The sequence below is a fragment of the Trachinotus anak genome, unplaced genomic scaffold, assembly GCF_046630095.1.
Source record: "Trachinotus anak isolate AG129_WGS33_773 ecotype Australia unplaced genomic scaffold, CSIRO_AGI_Tana_v1 ptg000004l, whole genome shotgun sequence".
Classification (NCBI taxonomy): Eukaryota; Metazoa; Chordata; class Actinopteri; order Carangiformes; family Carangidae; genus Trachinotus; species Trachinotus anak.
In genome coordinates, this window is record NW_027273855.1 from 20,870,773 (window position 1) to 20,891,710 (window position 20,938).

The following is a 20,938-nucleotide window of genomic DNA, read 5'->3' on the forward strand; positions in this document are numbered from 1 at the left end:
AAATTAATGTTCCCATTACTCGTCTGTTGGCTAGTTCAATTTGCAGTGGGAGACAATAGCAATCACAAAACTATGTCGCTGCATGTGCTGAAAACATAATCAATAGTAAATCCAATCAGCCCATTAGAAACAAGCTTTCAGGTCATTAAAATCAGTGGTCTCTCCAGGCCTGTCTCCCACCCAACTGTGCAGTGCAACACTACATCTCAAGTAGTCCAGACTGACTGATTTAAAGCTGGCAACTGTAAAGTTTCTAGGCAAAACATTTCTTGTATGTTAGAGTAACGTATACCCAAAGAATCAGCACTTGAGAAGCAATTTGTTGTCTTCTATTCAGAAATGTCCATCGGCTTGTGAGACTGTGCCTGTTCTTCACTTTGTAACTAATACTGCTCATATAAGAGTCCAGTCCACACAAACTGTGATCTCTTTACAAAAAGAAACAGTAAAACACATTGTTCAGTTAGGCACATCATTATAAACAAATGTGTGGTGGAGGGCTTTTCCACAAAACAAAATACCTGTACACTGGTGTTCAGAAGAATAAATGCTGAGGCTTTTATGAACTATTAGATGCTATCAGTCTACAGGTTAGAATTTGCAATGACCCAGTAGTCTATCAACAGCATTAACCTGGTATAATGTTAAGCAACTCCAGTCTGTTAAACAACCTTTATAACTGTCACCTGCAACTGTCACAATGTGACATTAGTTTGGAGATAAAGCCGATATTTCTTTTTTGGTTTTTTTCACCTTACACATAGTGACATAGATTATTGTTGACATATGATAATACAGGTCATTTTCATGTGTCTGCTTGGCTATGAACGTCTGGTTCAGCGAGATTCTCTCGCCCCTCCCAAACTGTGACAAAACAGGCAAGACTCCAAAGAGTATTATGCATTTTGACCCTCCCAGCTGTGGCAACAGGTGTCACACTGAGAATACAAAGCATAATCACATAGATTCTTGTTGATATATGGTAATGCAAGTGATTTTTAGGGGTCTGCTTGGATTTGAATGTCTGGTTCACCTGAATTCTCTCTCCCCTCTTAACTGTGACAAAATAGGCAAGATATACATGTTGACACCCCAGCTGTGGCAGCAGTTGCCACACTGAGCATAGAAAGCAGAACAGTGGCTAACTGTAGCACCAGTTTGTGGCATTTAACACAACACATGGGCCCACCGATAACTGTGCAACATTCATAGCTTAACAAGCTATTTAGGGCTGACAAAGAGTAACGTTAATCACAATAAACACCATGGCTATGGCTACGAGCTGACACTCCACCATAGACACAAACGCGTGCGCACACGCACACGCACACACGCACACACGCGCACACACACACACACACACACACACACACACACACACACACACACACACACACACACAGGGGGAAAAGCCTCTCATAGGAGGGCTGCTAAACCAGCTACAACACAGATACCCACAGAGAAAATCTCTGAAAGCACAATAAATGTCTGACACTAGCTACTCATGGATGGCTAGCGCTGAATACAGGCTGTACATTGCTGAGCATGCTGCACTGAGCAGTGGTCAGTCAGTGTGACCCATGTACCCTGACACCCTGCGTCACACACTACGTAGCAACAAGGCCTAACCTCCCACAGTGATTGCTCCCCCACTCCTCTGCTGTTTGTTTCTAAATATGCTGTGAGGGAGGGTTCTAGCAGAATGAGGTTGTAGTTACCCATTAAAATAATTTTAAGTAAATGTAAATTCTGATCATCTAAATAAAATTTTAAAAAAAACAATGTGATTGTGAGGCTATAAACCACCACTGGCACTAAATGTAGTCACTTTAAGGGTGTGGGAGAACATCATATATCAGGCAGACATAATAAATGGTTCTTTACTAAAGGAGCTCTGCATTTGACATGCTTATACAAAGACAGAAAAGAATGCAAGGACTAAGATTAACTGAATAAAGCATAAACGTATCTAGTAACTTTAAAATACAAATACAACATAAATACTCCTTATTTAGAACACCCACTTGCAGTCATTTATTTCTGCAGACTTAAGGTGATAATGGTGATTATTTAATGTGGTTGTAAGTAGCCATACTGACATTACATACAGGAAAAGTTGAGTTGTTGAACTTAAACAACTTTCCATGTTTCAAAAGAGCCGTTTTCTTTTTATCTGGAAGGAGAATTTTTGAGAACAGATCTTGTGCTTGCAGTACATGAGTTGTATCTTTTTGTGATCCTCATAAGACAGAATGGAGATATTGTGGCACACTCATATTGGGATGACGGCATCAGTGCCATGTGTAGAACAGATGGTCTGGTGTCTCTGTAGATAAAATGTGAACATTTTTCTGAACTGATAGTTGTCTTTATTAGAAATATAAGATTAGTCATTTTTACTTGAGGGTATCACATATTAAACTCTGCATTTCACTATTTAGTCTTGTTCAGTCAGTGGACTATATAGTATAATAAGTATAATTGTATCTTCTGGCTTCCTAGTCCATCTGACATAGGACACTGCAACCTCAAAATGTCACCAAATACAATTGTAAAAAAGATGAACAGGCAAAGCTAACCAATTAGGCAGAGATTTAATTGTCCCCTCTCTTAACAACACTGTGTCCCTTGGCAAAAGAGAGAGATTCTTCTAACAATCCACACTTGCAGGTTTCAGGAGAACACGTAATCTTAAATGATTTCTGTATCTATCAGTTGTCATGGTGGCTGCTCTTCAGCTAAATTGCTGCAGCCCCTTTTCTTCCTCTGAGTAGTCTCCAGGGGACAGTAAATTTTAACAGGCTTGAGGTACAAACATTTCACTTTTGTCTTGCCTTTAGCAAGTACTATGACTGTCCTTCCCATTGTTCCCTTTGTAGGCACAATCACTCCCTGTCCTCCCTTCACTCCCTGTTTTTGGTAGTAGCTGTATTCGATAGACCATGCGTCGTATATAAAGTAACAAGTTACAAGCAAATTTTAGGAGAAACTCAAAACCTACAGTGTTTTAAAAACAGACTTAATAAATAAAAAAAGTAAATTCCTCTCTTGAAAAATCTGTGGAAGGCTGTAATCAACGATCGGGGACCGGAAAATTATATTCCTAAAGTACTAACATGATTACATGGGCATGTAATTATTCTGTTTGGGAAATATCAAAGCTTTTAATCACACAATACAAGTCACTGGCAACTGATTTATGTGCCCTAACAACATGGTAGTAACAGATCATCCTCCAGGACTAAGATATTAAAGTGTATTTGACTTAGAGTGCAAGGAAAACAACACAGAGTGCAGATGTATAATTCACATCCTATTGCTGCATCCTTTCCCAGTGTTGCTGCCCCAGTGGCCAAGGTTTACTTTGTAGTTTCAGATCTACATTGTCATCCCCCAACCCACAGGTTAGTTCACTACTCTGTATGGATATTCCCGGAATGCAGCAAAATACTATCATATGTACCTCTACACAAGTCATAACCTACTTTAATTCTTCGCGTATACAAGTTAGGTGCATCAATTAAGAATCAACTATCGGTATTAGTTGTAACTGTGATAATTTGGAAAATATCTCACACATCACATGCAGTTTACAAAGACAACAGCAGCTGCTTGCAACTTTACAACTCAACTTCTTAGTAATCTTTGAGACAATGGATCCTTGATTTCATCCAGAGCAGGACAAAAGATGGTTTGTAATTTTTGGCTGAAATGATGATTCTCAGTAGGAGATCTTATCAGCTGTACCTGGTTATCTTAAGGTAATGTTGGGTCTTTCTGTTTTGCCACCTTTGGTTACATGTTTGGTTGGAGCTGAAGTGTAAACTACTTCTGCAAGAAGAAAAAGATATATCAAATACAATTAATATAAAAGTAAATGTCAATGTAAAAGTAGGAACATACTTAGGATATGACTTTCAGGCATTTAAAGGGGCACTACCAGTTTGCCTTCTGTTCTTTTCCAATATTTCTTACTTTCAATACTATAAAAAAGGCATGGTTATGGTTTCTGCAGCAGAATAAGTAGGAACACCAAAAGGTCCAGGTTACAGGAACTAATTAGACATGAGAGGTCTATAGGATATTCAGACAGAAGTTTATGCTGTGCTATCTGCTCTGCTCAGACAATTCATCACACTATTTCACGCTACTGAACCACAAAACTTGATCTCATTTTGCAGAGCAGAATGAGCAAGAACTGGTTGATATAAGGTCTGAATTTATGAAAAAAAGGACAATTTGGTAATAAAAGAAAGAGGCTGCACATTTTAATGATATTCCTGTCATCAGAGTTGCATTGGTCAGTAATGAGTGGGGCTGACACGTCAGTCATAGTTATTTTTGGGTGAACCGACAAACTCTCTTCTTAAAATTTGCCTTGTTGAGAATGCTGTTGCATAAAAGCACAACTGTGCTTTACTTGTCTAATTTTCCAAAAGCATCATTTCAATTTGCATCTTAAAATATGTAACATATTAGAGAGTACAATTTGGAGAAGAGCAATTTGCCCATGATCCAACCATTTCATGCAGGATTCCCTATAATTAAGTTTTCTGTCTCACTGGGCTTTTGGCCATGATGACAGCCTCTGCAGGTGCGATGCTTCTTATTGACGTCATTTCAGGACACGTTGTGGTTCACGCTTTGAGTGAAGCAAACTGGCTTGAGTCACTCTGTTCCTTTGCATCCCTGCAGACATGAGTCATCAAGGCTACCCAGCACGAGTACATGCCTACATGCCTGCTCGATTGTCTGACGCCCATTGCTCATTGAAAACATCAAGGACACCATGTGCAATTCAGCAGTGTTTGACAGCTCTTTGGTTCTCTTGAGATACAATGCAAATGTCAAGGTTCAGAGAAAAGATGAACCAGAAAAGAAGAAAAAGATGTTTTCTCCACTATGCAGAAATTATTGACCTGCAGTGGTTTAGAATACTGACAGGAAGACAGGAAGGATGGGTATCCCATTTAAAAGTAGTTTGATATCCCCAGATTTCTTATACCTACACATTTCTTATAATGAATTCTTGTTTAAAGGCAGTTAGAGCAAGGAAAATTCAATTGCTACCCATAGCTTGCAGCTGCAACAATGAGTTCACTTCATCTGACCGACCGTGTCTTTGGAAGCAATGATGACAAGCACTGTCAAGCACTGCGGTCTATTTCTGTCCCCTGGGTGATGATGCCCAATCTTCTTAATTGGAATAAGAAAATGGGAGGGATTTGTAATGGTTGTCAACCAAAGTTTGTCAAGCCCCTCACTCGGGCAATATTAGGAGATCATTTTAACTATGATTTTAGAAACATTCATGCCAGACAGTAACTCAGTTTGCCCCAAACACGCAGGCTGAAAGTTAGCACTACAGTATTTTGTTTTCTGACACATTTTAACAAAAGTAATTTTCAGGAGAAATAACTGTAAACTTGGCACAATAACTGAACTTAAAAATACAGAGAGTGTAAAATTAGAATAAATAATTAAAATTGAACTCAGAGATTTGACTTTAAACCTCACAAAAATGAATTTTATGACAAAACACTGGATGTTGATTATATTCTATGGAAGAGGAAATACTACGTAAATCACCTTATTTTCCATAAGAAATATTAAGAATGCCAAAACATGAAAACAGTTATTGTATATGCTGAATGCCAATAGAATAACAAAGATTTTTCTACTTTTTCATTTTTCCAAACATTTTTTTAAAATATTGCGTGTATAGGGAATAATGAACACTGCATCACGCATTATTTTGTGTGTGGCTCGACTATATTATTACCTCACCTACAGTGACCCACCACAGCAAGTCAAAATGAACTACACCCAACCCAAACTGAAAGAACCATCCAGTCTCCTATCATCTAAGCACATTAGTTGGACAGATAGCCCATAATTCTCAGCATCACAAAAGAAAGAAATCACAGCATGCACAAGTAATACAATGAAATTTTTGCGCCTCTCTACCCCGAATGAAAGGGAGGCAAAAAAGAAACAATTTGCCTCACAGGAATATTGTGAGCAAGACCATATAGTGTGACCTGGAGCTTTCTGGATCATTGTGTTCTTTCAGAATCTCAAGGTTTCCTTGATGAAAACACCCAGAGCACTGATAAAAAAGATACAGCAGCAAGGCTTCAGCTTCATTCAGTTCAATGCTTGTTTTGCTCTGCTGACTAACCTTCCTGCGGCACATCCAGAAACTGTCCATTCTCTCCACTGACCAATGAAGCCATGTTTAAGAGAAATAAATTCTATAAGCATACAGAATGTGGGAGATAGTATTGAAATGGTCAACAGAAATGAGTTGTGTTGCCCTCTGGTTCCGTCACCCGTCTACTTCCATCACAGTCAGTTTTGAGGTTTGGCCATTTTGAGACAAGAGGACTGTTGAGTTTACAACCTGCCTCACTATTGCTCCTGCATTGCTTTGTGTACTGCAAGGCAGCTCACAAAACAAGAGTCAACTCAGGGTCTTCTCGACTGATTTATTGATTCATTGACTTGTAGGGGACAGCCCTAGCTAAAACTAAAAATCAAAGATGCAACCTTGTTAAAGATTTATTCATCCACAGGCACTGTGAGATCAAAAATTTGCAATTGTATTGTAATTTACATAATGCAAACAAAACAAAACACCTGTCTAAAACAGTTTTTAAAAAATCATGAAATTATATTGAGATAAAATAGTTTGTAGAATTTAGAGGGTAAAATGAATCGTTCATTAAATTCACAGTTTTATCAAATTTTCCAAAACAAAGAAGTTTACACCACAACCCATATATTGATACTGACATTGATATTTTTCTATTTTGTATTAACAGTTGTTTCCTCATCAGAGAGTATTTTTGTTATTGGCTGTGATCTTGCTGTGACCAAACAAAATTTGGCAAAAAACAAAGTGTAGCCTTTAGGTACTGTAATGTTACAGCCAGTTGTATAAAGTATGTTAATCATCAATGTCACAGCTGTAAATTACATTGTGTGTGCATTGAAATTGGACTATGAGTCCATATCAAAAGTCACAATATCAATAGCTAACATTTTTTGATTAAGTTATAACATTACTGTCTCAGATTTTTCTCATTCCTTCCATCTTTCCCTCTCTGTATTCCACCTTCATCTCCTTAGAGTTGGTGGAAGACAATGAGGGCCGGTTAAAATGCATTGGGAAAACACCCGTACATAGACTTCAGATACAAATTACAATTTTCATTCTACCCCAGTGATTGCCAACCTGAAATCACAGGGGTAAATGATGATTAAAGGGATAAGAAAGAAAAAATATATATATACTGTTGCACAAGATTATGTTTTTGTCTTATGTTGCTATATTTTAGGATCTTTTTTTTCTGTTTACGACCATAAAAATTTGGAAAACTTTACACCACATGAGGTCAGAATATATGGCAAGGGATCGCTTCATTTTGCTTCATTTTAAGGGGTCAAAGGACAGAAGGCATGGGAACCACCTGTAGGTCTTTGGACTGTGTGGAGAACCCAGAGCTTTAGAAGAAATCCAGACATGCAGACCACTTACATATCATGCCATTAATGAGCCAAATGTCTCTATATTTATGTGTAAGAGAGAGAAAGAAAGCAAGTGGTTCAAAGAATGAGCAAGAGAGAGAGAGAGAGAGAGAGAGAGAGAGAGAGAGAGAGAGAGAGAGAGAGAGAGAGAGAGAGAGAGAGAGAGAGAGAGAGAGAGAGTGAGTGAGTGAGTGAGTGAGTGAGTGAGTGAGTGAGTGAGTGAGTGAGTGAGAGCGTGAGCGTGAGCGAGCCACAAAAAGAGATGGACTGCCTATTCCAGCTTCATTTTGCCTGTAGCACACATTTGTAGAATAAGTGCCAATATTCAAGCTCTTTAAACATTCAGAGCCTTGTCACTGATGTTAAATTGCCTCTTCTAAGCAAGCAAATACTGGGGAGCGTATAATAACAAGACAAACAAAAACTATTCATCTGTTTAAAGCTAGCACTTGTTAAAATGAAGTGTCTCTATTGAGCTAAGAAATTTCTGCCACAGACATCTTACAAAACATGATTCCCCTTTATCAACTGCTTCATATTGTGTTTTCACTATCTGATTATGAGGCACTGTTTACATTGGCTTGTGCTGGCATGTGTCTTAATGCAAACTTGTGAATGACACCGTGATAAAGGACCAAGCATTTGTTGAATAACAGGGATGTTAACCTTAACAGGAAGCAATGACCTCAAATACTGCAAATAGTTGACAGTGAGCATATCCTTTAAATTAAATATTACGTACAATTATTACCAAACGTCAAAGAAGTAACACTTCTTCAGTTATTAGGAAACAGTCTGTAAAAGCCCACACCCGTTAGCACACCAAACTGATTATGGTCACTCTTTCCACTATTCCACATAATGTGTTATTGACGTGAACTATTACTCAGAATTAGTCTTTCAAATCCTTCTTTAATGGTGTGAAGAGGAAATGAGGTGATGTAATACAAATTACTCAGTTTCCTAGCATTTTTTTTTTCTCTCAAGTTGAACAGGGTTCAAAATCAGGGGATTTAATTATTATACAAAAGCTTCAATCCTGAAAGCACAAGGAAACAGACCAACATAGACAGTCTATTGAATCGATGCAAATGAACCTCTATTACAGAGTGTCAGGATTTTTAGTTTGATTTTAATAAGCTCTTGTCACAAGGAATAAAAAACTGTAACTTCAACAATCACTTGTCATCCCTGTCTGATTACAAAATATATCATATTTCCTGGGGGATTTGTTTGCATTGCTCTGTAATTCACATGAAGTGTCTCTCGAAAGACTTTTCTGTCACATTCAAGGCAATAACACTGCAGACAACTAATTTAAGATTGTAAGAATCAGTCTGTAATCCTCTTGCATTCATAGAGAAAGAGGGAAATGAGCAGTACACTATAAGGAAAGAATGGCTGTGTTTGAATGAGTTATAAATAAAATGCATTTCAAGCATGTGCAAGCACATGTGGAGTGTCTGTTTCCTCAGCCCTCTTCATCACAGCTATACCAGCACTAAAATCTTTAAAATCAATAATAAAAATAACTACCACCAACTACTTTGATGTAGGTTTTGAGGGCACATAAAGCTTTAGCTGCAAATAAAGCCACCTATCACTAAGTAAACAAAAGGTTACCATTATCTATGCTTACTATTACCACATAACAACAAACATTCTATAATCATCAACAGGTTTTAACTTGAATTCATACTGCAGTTCCATTAACTGTAACAAAACTGAACAAGCAATCAAGATGTTTACAGCACAATGACTGATGCTAGTAAACTACTGTATATTTCTACTGAGGCTACTTTTAAAAGGTTTCCAATCATTCCTGTCACTTCTTGCTGTTGGTGAATGTTACTTGCAGCAGTATCAGTATTCTGCTGTCACTCTTTCTGCTGAACTTACCTGGCAGGGCATTGGCAATAAAAGGATTAAGCCACTAATTGAAACCTTGCTTGGCGATTAACACATTTTCAAAGCATTAGAACAACCCCAGCCATGATTAATATACACCTGTCATAACTAATTACATTAATAGTGGAGAATGATTAAGCCTGTCTTGCTGTGTCTTCCACTCCTCCTCCACCACTATATCGCACTCTCTCCTCTTGATTAATAGATGTGAGGCGGCACGTGACTTTGTGGGAATAAACACTAGGAGATCATATAAACAAGACCTGAGAGTACTTCGAGAGTGTTCCCAAGCAACATTTCCTATTTATGTTTGTATAAATGTATTGACAAACCTTTGCTCAGTTTAACCATAGCAGCTATACAGCACTATAAAGTCTTTTAGCTGCAATGGGAAAGGCAGATTAGGGTATATGAACCGTGTTGAATAATCTTGAGTGGGTCTAATCAGTGATCGACAGACCAAAATGAGAAAGGCTGCACATGAGGCCATTTTGGATTTTTAGGAAGGAGATTCTGTGATTGATGTCTAGAAGAAATAGCATATAATTAGTGGTTAATATGCACATCAATGCCAATCTCTAAATAAATTAAATATGGTGAAAAAAGACGAGTTCACAATTGAGTAATCAGGCCTTTTGAAAGCCTATCATTTGCTTGATTTTACACATCTAGCAATCAATGTTTAGTTCTTACATTTTTGACTGATTGTGTAGCAGCTTTTCATTCATATTGCATATTCTAATCTCAATTGCCTGTCACGATTGCCAGTAAAATACGGTGTGGGAACATATATAAGTAAAACCTAATAAATTATCATATTTATTCAAGTATTTATGAATAAATAAAGTCAGTCCTGTGCGAGGCATAATTTAATGAGTTGGAATTTTTGTGTTGTTAATGTTTTCTTTTAGATCACGAGCGGATTGGGAAAGATTCATCCTACGAACAGGAAGGGAAGGTACAGTTTGTGATTGATGCAGTTTATGCCATGGCCCATGCTCTACACAACATGCACAAAGACCTCTGTCCTGGAAAAGTTGGCCTCTGCTCCAAGATGGACACCATCAATGGCACACTACTGCTAAAGTACATCCGCAATGTCAACTTCACAGGTGTGTATTCCTCATTCTACCTAGGGTAGGCTCACAGCTGCATACACATGCACTGTAACCTGTATGCAATTTTGCGATTTATTTTTAAAAAGAACAAGAAAATATATGTTACACCTATTTCACTCAGTAAGAGTGTATATGGTATTACAAGAAGGGTTCACTAACATTCTCATGCAGAGGCTTTGTGAGTATACAGTGGTCTCCAATTATTAGGCTACTGAAAGTAAATTACTTCCAGCAAGTATAAGAGGCTGTGATCTGTAGGAGGGTTGACAATCAGCAGCAGAACAGTGTGTTTTATCATAGCTGATGATACGCAGGAACTGTGCTTTGTAAGATTTCCCGCCTTATCTTGTCAGCACTGAATTGCCCACGCATGAGATTTCCTGCTTCAAGTGCACTGGCTGGTGAGTTAAAATTGTACATAAATGAGAGGGGGAAGAGAGTGACAAGACAGCACCAGCAAAAAGGCAGCAGTAGTTTTCTAGTGGTTGTCCAATGTAAACTCAAGTTCTGTTTTTTTGGTATTACTGGCAAATATTTGCAGTCATCTCCTACCAGAAATAAGTATGAGTTAAATATACTTACTGAATGTACCAATGACTGTATGTTAAGACGGATGATGCCTCTCCACTTCCTCCCTTTGTACAAAAATGAAGCCAAAATATCCTGGATATGGGCACAGCCATCTTGCACCAATGACATTTTTTGGAGTCTGCACAGTGGTGATCGGGGTGAAGCTCCTACACCACACAGCTGTCAATCATGACATCACATTCCCTTTTTATAGCATTTGATAGATAATTAAAACTAAACCTATTAGAAAAATGAACACTTGAGCATACATCAGCGTGATAAGGACAACCAAAAATGAAAGAAATTATCTTTGGGAAAAATGTATTTGATGTGTACTTTGATTTTTTAGTTTGGCCCATTTCCCATCTGCTAACATAGTGGAGGTGGGATTTATGACCCGACTGCAGGCAGCCACCAGGGGGGCGATCACGATGTCTTGACTTCAGTTTTGGGGAGCTGTTATAACGTCCTTTATATATATAGTCATTGGTGTGTACCCACAGCACAGGTCACATAGCTTTGACCCTTATAATTTATAAGTCTGGGAACTGGACGGATGGACTTACGTACATTGGGACGGAGGGACAGCCCAAAAACAATACATCTCCACGCTTGCAACAGCTATAAAATAAATTCATATTTTAGTGCTAAAACTTCTTTTTGAAATCATAATAAATGATGATGTGTTGATGAGGATGAACATGATAAGATATTTAACAACAGTGTACAAACTGATATTTAGAATGTGGAAAGTTTGCTGTTAAAGTATAATGACATATTTCTACAAAATTAACACTTCAATATACTGTAGCAACGAGTAAGATGCACTTTGAAACTTTGAAAATTAATTATAGGCCTACATGTACAAGAAAAGATGCATACATAGGGAGGGCATGAAAATGGCAAGTGCCTGAATTTAACCCGGTGATTTGAGAAGCCATAATGAAATGTATGCAGACTGGGGTCTAACTTAGGTCAGCATTAGTAGTTATAACAACTTGAGATAATTGTACATCAGAGGGGTAGAGGGTCAGGGTATTCATGCAATCAAGCAGAATGCAACAAAGAGCAGTCTGACACAGTCTCAAACCTGCTCCATCCTCACAGATGATTATATAGTAATGGACACATTTATTTTTATGACAATTACAGAGTGGGATCCTGGGCTGTGGGGCAGTCACACCACAACAAGTACATGATGGGAATCATTTACACTAATTTAGAAAAACAAAGGAACTGCAAGAAAGGGAAAAAAACCCACAATAAGTTCATTGAGGTTGTCCTCATTTACAATGATGTTGAATTGCCAGCATCAGTGCTTGCTTCAAAGAACACCACTGTCTGCTGGTGGGAAGAAAGATCATGTTCCACACTATCAACTGGCACTTGTTGGTCAGGGGCTAACCGTAACTTTTTCATGCAAAACAGTATAAATTTCGTGTAGGCTCTCCTGATGAAAACTGTCATCGTGAGGGGAATTAAGGAGTTAGTTACTCTATAGAGACTTTCGATGGGTTCAACGAAATGTGTGATTTAAACATAAGACAGCTGTTCATAAACTACTGACAGCCAACACTGCTTCCTTTGACACAATATCTTACTAACTTCAACCAAGTAGTTATTTTAAATACAACAAAGTTAACCAAGCAGTTTTAGTACCTTAACCTAAAGCTGAGTAGCTTTTATGTTCAGTTTTTTTTTTTCTTAAAGCACCCGACACATCTTATTCAGCCTTAGTGCTTGCCCAGAATACGTGACTCATGTTAACAATGTACAGATGGGGGCGGCCTGGTAGTCGAGTGGTTAGGGCACGTACCATGTTGAGCACAGGATGCTCTTAGCAGGGCAGTCACAGGTTCGACTCCCGACCGGTCCGACTCTTTCCTGCATGTCATTCCCCTCTCTCTACCCCCTTTCCTGTCAGTCTCCACTAAGCTATAATAAAGGCATAAAAAGCCCAAAAAAATAATATTAAAAAAAAACAAACAACAATGTGCAGATGAAAAGACCAGCCAAGATGTGGCTGCTCACACTGAACATAAGCACAGAGCCCGGTTGGATTTGTCTATTGACAAATCCAAAACCATGAACAGAAAGTAAGAAGAAAAATGAAAAACATGGAGCTATAGATGCCTCCAAGAGGTAGAAAATGTCCTGTAGCGCAACACAGTTTTGTATCACAGCAAAGAGCAAAGTTCAACACTGAATGTCTAACAACAAGTGTCTAGCAGTAATTCAGCCTGATTCTAAACTCGGACGAGGGTGACAAGTTTAGGGCTTAAAATGGGCTTCATCCATTCACCTTAACCCAACCTTAACATCAACAATGTTGATATGGTGTCAGATCAGGAAAGCTTGTATGTGCCATTTTGGAAGATGTTGACAAACAAGCATATTTTTTCGCCTAGTTTGGAGGACTTATTGGAAGGCACATGGTAGCACAGCCTCCGCAGGGTGACAGTAGGGGTTGGCACCAACAGGGATCAATTTTGTTGGTAACTGAGAAAAAAAAAGGCAGGGAAAATGCAAAATGCTCCTTCAGTAAGTAATGGTATGGTATTTACAAGAAAAAATACTGAAAAACAAGTTAGGTATGGATGAATGTATTTTTCTTGTCATGTAGTCAACAGACACTTTATTGCTGAGGATAATAAAGGTTAACTTGACACTTAGGTTTTCAGCAGTTACTTTTCATGCCTAATGGATATTGAAAGCAAACTCTGCAGTGTCTCTGCAGTGTTTTACTGTAGGCTCCATCTTCAAAGTAGAACATTGTTTACCTGTTCCTGAGTGTGCATATTATTATGTAAGCAGGTCATCCCTCATTTGTGGAAGATAAAAAAATAAAAAGAAATTGTTTGGGAGTTGTATTCTGAAGTCATATTTGTTTACAAGATGAATCAATCTCCCAGCAATAGAGTAAAGCTTTAATCTCAAATAGTGTATAACAGGTTTGTTTTACAGAATTAAATTTCTATTCTTTATGTATTCCTTTATTCACGGTGTTATTTTACTGGAAGGCTTGTCAGCACTGAAGCCATTGGGGTTACAATGGGATGGCTAGAAAATCAATGCTACACATTACCGGAATACTGCCTTGCTTTTAAGAGTCTCTCGGCTCAAAGGGATGGAGAATTTAAAAGGTTTGTAGGAAAACAGCAGGAAACTCTACATGATCCCAGTGTATTCTGGGAATTGTCCATAGTCATCCATGCTGACTAAAGGAAAGAGGAAACCCAAGCACTACTAATATTGTAGATGCAGTTGCTCCTTATCGATATATGGCATTAACATTGTAATCCCAGTGATGCTGAAGAAAAATGAAGCTGGTTACATTCAGGAATAGTACACACTCAGCAGTACTTAATGCTTTGTTTTTCCTGAGTGCATTTTGTTTTACGAGGTAACCTTGCTAGACATAAAGCTGATACCAAAGCAGTGTTAAACTTGTTGTGATTAAAGGTTGTCTGTAACATCAGGGTTTCAACAGTCATTTAAAGCTGCCTGTTTTCATGAGGTTAGATTACTAATTTAATTTAGATGTAACATGAGGAAGGACTCAATCACAGGATCCTATGTCACTATATGATAGAATGATCTGCACAAACATTACTAACAGTAATTAAGCACTGTGAAAAAAAGTATTTAGTTTAAAAAAAGAATATAACAGACTGCTCAGACCAATGCAAACTATTAAAGGATCTCAAGTTAGAGTGTATATACTGCTTGATAATGGACCATCAAGTAGAAATATTAAGCACTACAGCAAATAGTGAGGATACAATACAGTTTGGAAGACTAAACTATTCCTGAGGCTGGTGGCATAAAAGAAGAGGGAACTCAGAAAAGATAATCAACCCCAGCTTTGGCTGCATTAACTCTGCCCAATTGAATGACTAATAACCATGTAACGTCAGGCCTCTATTTGGAGTAGAAATAAATTACAGTGTCTGACATCTCTGAATCATAGTATTTAAAATAAATGCTTTACATTTATGAGGAAAGCGTAACAATTCTGTTTTCTTTAACATGTTTTGTTTGCGTTTTAACAAATGCCCTCAAAGAAATTGAGTTCACTGAAGCCACCTCCACACTTTTAAAGCTCAGCAGCAAAATCTGTATCTTATGTTGATCGGTTTTTATTCAACATTTGTGAACACGTTAGATTTCTTGTGGCTTTGGCTAATGGCTTTTAATGGAGTGTAAGGGTTATTCTGCAACCATGACATCCTAAAAAATCCAGTTTTGTTTGAATATGTTATCAAAAGTACAGCTTTAAATGAGTGACAACCATCAATAGACAGGCCTTTAAAATCATGAGCAGGTTTGGCATTTCAACGAGCAGCAACTAGCAGGTACTAGTGGGAAGATTTAAACTGATATGATTTTTTTTTAAAAAAGCTTTGTTTCACAGCCACTGTCACAACTACACTGCCCTGCACACATCTTCTCTCCACAGTACAGTTCATTTAGCTCTCACGGCATTAACATGGGAGTCTCATGCACACACTGTTGTGAATGCAGTTTAGCACATTTAGAGTTGAATTAACAGACAATTTTACTGTGACACTTTAATTTTCAATGCATTGTGCTTCCTATATTGCATGGCTTACATTCTTGTGCAGTGCTTCCTTAAAAAAATTGAATTAGTTATTAAACAAGCAGTTTGTTAATATTTGCTGGCTGTGCATGAAAACTGCAATGCCTTTCTGCAAGTTAAGAGGTGAAACTAATCGATTAAGGCAATCAAATTAGTAGGAAAACACATCCCACTTGATTCCCTGCATTGCTGAAATGGGCAAGAAAATCTTCATAATTACATGACTGCCTGTTGTTGTCTTAGACATGCCCTCTAGATAATGCAGCAAGATGGTGCTAATGCAATTAAATCCTATGGGTTTTAATCAGAGCTCTGACACACACTAATTTTCAGAGGGGAAAAAATGAGTCTGGTTTCAAAGTCTGACATACAGGTTTTTCAACTCTGACTCACAGGTTCAAAGAACAATCAACAATCAATACTGTGACCTATAAAAGAGAACAAAACACTAAATTAAATAATTATTTTTATTCTTATGACAAAGGAGAATGTAGTAAATATTTGTAGAACATGAACAACTCTCTCCTAAATTAAGGAGCAGGAAAACATTGAATCAAGTGTCTCGGCGTGATGCATATCCTCATTCTGTTGCAGAATCTGTTGTACTATTATGCAGGTAATACTAAACACACTTCAGCTGGAAGTTAACTAATGCATTTTTTTCTTTTTGCACTTTCCACACCCCCATTTCTACATGCTTCAGAATTGCTGAGTATTGGGGGATTGCATTGAAGGAGAGACAGCAAATTTGGTAGGAGCAAATAGAGATAGGAACGCCATAAATGATCCTTTCCTCAGAGACGCTCAGTTGTGAGCTCTCATCACTAAATCTGTGAATCCTCATTCCCTCACACCACAATTTTATATGTTGTTAGGCTGGAGTGGGGTTTGTAGGTTGGCTCAGAAACAGACAGATACAGGAAGCAGGGGGATGAGAGAGACCTCAAAGTGGTAATCAAAATCAGTGCTGTCATTCGTTAGCACTCTGAGTGGGGAATGGATAACAAGCAATGGGACAATAAGCAGAATGAAGGAGTGTGAAATGATATGGGAACATGAACAGACAGCAGCCCTGGCCCTTCTCAAAGGACCAGGAAAACATGGCTGTCAACATCTATTTTGCTCCCATCATTAATACTATAACAGGATTGGCTTGAAGTCCCCTTGCAGCCTCATTTCATCTCAGGGCATTGTGAGAGTAAGAGCTTGACTTTTTACTCTATTGTCCAGCACTGGAGTTCTGCATTAAGTTACACAACAATGATTTTTAACCTCTCTTCTTTTTTATCTTCAGGAATTGCTGGCACACCAGTGGTCTTCAACGTAAATGGAGATGCTCCCGGTCGCTATGAAATCTACCAATACCAGATCACAAATAACACACCAGAGTACAAGATCATCGGCCACTGGACAGATCAGCTCCACTTAGACGTATGAATATTTCAAATATTAGTTAAAATATGTAGATAAAATAAATAGATTTATGTGCTGACTCAATATTTATATAAGACTTCAAGCATAAGTGAAACTGATTTATCATCAGACATCCCATATTTGACTGTTCAGCATTTCATTTCTTCTACTGACAAAATACACAAAGCACATGACATTAAAACTGCAATCTGCAGCTTTGTTTTGACCACCAGTCCTGTAGAAAGATACTGAATGGAACAAATGGCAGAGGAAAGTTTGTCACAATTATTTTCAAGAAAAAGCTGTAATGAAATGCATCCATCATCAATTAAGACTAAAGCCAACATTATCTCAAAATATACTCTCTCCTTCGAATTTAATTTCCTCCAACAGTGCCAATGCAGCCTCTTACTTGAAATCATTATCTGTGACATTTACAGCAACTCTAATATTGTCAAATAGCACAGCTTCATTTATTCATCTTCTCATAACTTATCACTGTTATCAAAGATTATGCAGAAAGCATCTTGCTTATGTCGGGTTTTATAGGGCAACAGTCGACAGAATGATGCGAATGATAAATCATCCTCTTTCTGGTTGGGTTTAAAATTTATAAACATACAGGCTGACAAATGCTTTAGGTCAATACTGAATGTGTTGCATAGTATTTCCACAACATTTCCACTGATAGTTATGCTCATATGAGTCGCTCTACAATGAAGTAAAAAGACAAGGGCATCTTTCTGCATTAACCTTATTTTGCCATCATTAATAGATACAGTTGTACCAGTTTCCTCTTCAGCATACACATAGGCGTTGAGCATAGAAGCTGCAGTGTTGCATATGTTTACATCAAAAGTGTTTTGTTTTAAATGCCAAACTTTGTGAGGAACCATGTGTGTGCATTATTTTTGCTGTTATGCATAATTCATACATGAGCCTTATTTTGTTAACACAGATACTGTAGGCATGGTATTAGTTTATGTAGACTGAAGGTCTTGAGTCACTGCTGCACACCGATTGATTTATCAGCTTCAGTTGAATGCCAGTGACCTCCAAGAAAAATTAAGAATGCCACATGAAGATTTTTTTTTAGACAAAAAAGCAATCATCTCAACCAGCCAGATGTTTATTTAAATAATTGAATACCCCCCATCCCTTTCCGCACCCTTGTTCACTTAATAAGGCCTTAAGCAAATTGCGTCGTAATAACAATAAATAAAAGGTCCATGCAACAGCACAGGCACATGATACTGCATTACACTGTATTGAGACTGCAGTGCCACAAAGCGACACTCAGTTAGTGTTCCTCAAGTATGTGCAGCATTCTTTGAAAGTAATTAAAAACCAGTTTACACAATGATGGCTTGATAAAAAATAAAAATAGTGCCGCTCACATGTGGTGAATATTGCAATGATAGTTGGTTCATTCTGTTGAGCATGCACTTCTGTCTGTATAAACTAATCTACCAAGTGTTAACTGAGCTGTGTCCTCACGCATTATGTAGTGTGTTTTTCAATATGTAACTAGTGAAACAATACGTGGCAAACTGTGTTAATGTTTTTGTTATACTGAGCTTTAAAGGTTAGTTTAATTCTAGTTCTAAAGTGCTTTTTAACTGTCATTAATAACTTGTCCAAATACATTTATACTAAGTAACTGCACAGTATTTACCTCGTTTCTGTCTCAGGGTGTTCTGAGTGTATCAAAAAGGGGGTTAATATGATGAGGTGGAATAAACTGATTCTTCTCCTTTCTTATACTTTTCCCTCCAGATCAATGAGATGCAGTGGCCTGGTGGAACACAAGAAGTCCCCTCCTCTATTTGCAGCCAACCCTGCCGTCCTGGCCAGCGCAAGAAGACAGTGAAGGGAATCCCATGTTGTTGGCACTGCGAGAATTGTGATGGCTACCAGTATCAGGCAGACACTTACACCTGCAAGATGTGCCGCTTTGATTTGCGGCCTAATGACAACCACACTGGCTGCGTTCCCATTCCCATTGTCAAGTTGGAGTGGAGCTCCCCATGGGCAGTCATCCCTGTTCTCATCGCTGTCCTGGGCATCATGGCCACACTGTTTGTGGTCGCCACCTTTATACGCTACAATGACACACCAATTGTGAAGGCGTCAGGTCGAGAACTGAGCTATGTGCTGCTGACAGGTATCTTCCTGTGCTACGCTACAACATTCCTCATGATCTCCACCCCTGATGTGGTTATATGCTCACTGCGGAGGATTTTCCTGGGCCTGGGTATGAGTATAAGCTATGCAGCACTACTTACCAAGACAAATCGAATCTACAGGATTTTTGAGCAGGGCAAGATGTCGGTCAGTGCCCCACGATTCATCTCCCCGGCATCCCAGTTAGTCATCACATTCAGCCTGATATCGATGCAGCTCCTTGGAGTGTGCATCTGGTTTGGTGTTGACCCATCACAAGCCATAATTGACTATGAGGACCAGCGTACAGCCAATCCTGAGATGGCTCGTGGCGTTCTGAAATGTGATATATCAGACCTGTCCCTCATCTGTCTGCTGGGTTACAGCATGTTGCTGATGGTCACCTGCACAGTTTATGCGATCAAGACCAGAGGTGTTCCTGAGACATTCAACGAGGCCAAGCCCATAGGATTTACCATGTACACCACCTGCATTGTATGGCTTGCCTTCATCCCCATCTTCTTTGGGACCTCACAATCAGCAGAAAAGGTAAATATTCAACTTCAAATGTGGTGGATGTATAAAATAGCCAACAAAGTTTGGCCCATTCTTATAATTTATTGTTTTAGATCTATGCACAGAAGCCAAGGCACACACTAAGCTTTCACCAACTGCACTGTATTTACAAAGAGCACAATGGCAGCGAGTCAATAAAATTCACTTGTGCATGTTGATGTCAGTTCTCCATTTGGAGTTCTTTTATATTTCCTGTGCACCTAATTTAGAAGAAAATGGCCACACAGATGATGTTGTACAGCCTCAGCCTGTTGTGATTGAAGATGCTGCCACTATTCATAATGAGATGATGGGCTTTGTGGACTGGGGGGATTACAAGGCTTTTTACAGTCAACTTGTGAGGATAACTGATTCACCTCAAGTTTGGATATATTTTCTTTAATTGTGTTTGTGTGTGTTCTGTGTGATTCAGCTTCACAGAGCTATTGTAATACCAAGGAGTCAATCACTGCACATTCTTGCACACAGAAATAGATAACACATGTTTGTGAAGTGGCATAAAATTACTGTCCTTCTCATCAGTTTAAAGTTAACCACAAATTACCTCAAACAGTGCTAATTTTGAGGTTGCTCAACACAGATGTACATTAAAAAAAAGCAGAGAGTGGAAAAAGTGGAAGCCTTGGTCTGAGACTGCTATAGCATTGCACAATAACAAAAAAAATGACAGCCTTTAGATTGCAACATTTAAGAGTTTGTGTTAAAAACGGAGGTAATGGATGAGTGTGCATGGACATTTGGCACAAGTAAAGTCATAGTAGAGGCCAACGCCTCAAATACCTGTTAAAACATAGAAAATAATTACTGGACAAAGACTACGAGGGATGTGTCCTTTGAGAGAGGGACAACCATTTTGTTCTCCAGTTAAAAAAAAATATAGTTGTAGTAAATCAGTACTATTAAAAACATTATCCAGTTGCCCATACAAATATTTGGAGATCTTAATTCTTCCAGACTGATTTTACTACTATCAGAAGGAGAGAAGCAAAGTACAAAACACTGAGGCCTTAATCATTTCTTTTAATTCTCCTTGATCTATGTACAGCACAAGAGCTCAAAA

At 38.3% G+C, this 20,938-nt stretch overlaps 1 protein-coding gene across 3 annotated transcripts in view; it reads left to right on the top strand.

Annotated features, from left to right (window-relative positions):
• The window catches only part of LOC139620869 (metabotropic glutamate receptor 4-like), a 172,078-nt gene that overhangs the window by 139,956 nt on the left and 11,184 nt on the right, over window positions 1–20,938 (top strand). For all 3 annotated transcript variants that reach the window (XR_011690895.1, XM_071476842.1, XM_071476843.1), the window contains 3 exons: window positions 10,350–10,550; window positions 17,021–17,157; window positions 18,916–19,851. Coding sequence is in view for 2 of the 3 variants with exons in the window: in XM_071476842.1 (XP_071332943.1) it covers window positions 10,350–10,550; window positions 17,021–17,157; window positions 18,916–19,851 (1,274 nt within the window). In the remaining variant the exon portion in view is untranslated. The remainder of the gene's footprint in view (window positions 1–10,349; window positions 10,551–17,020; window positions 17,158–18,915; window positions 19,852–20,938) is intronic.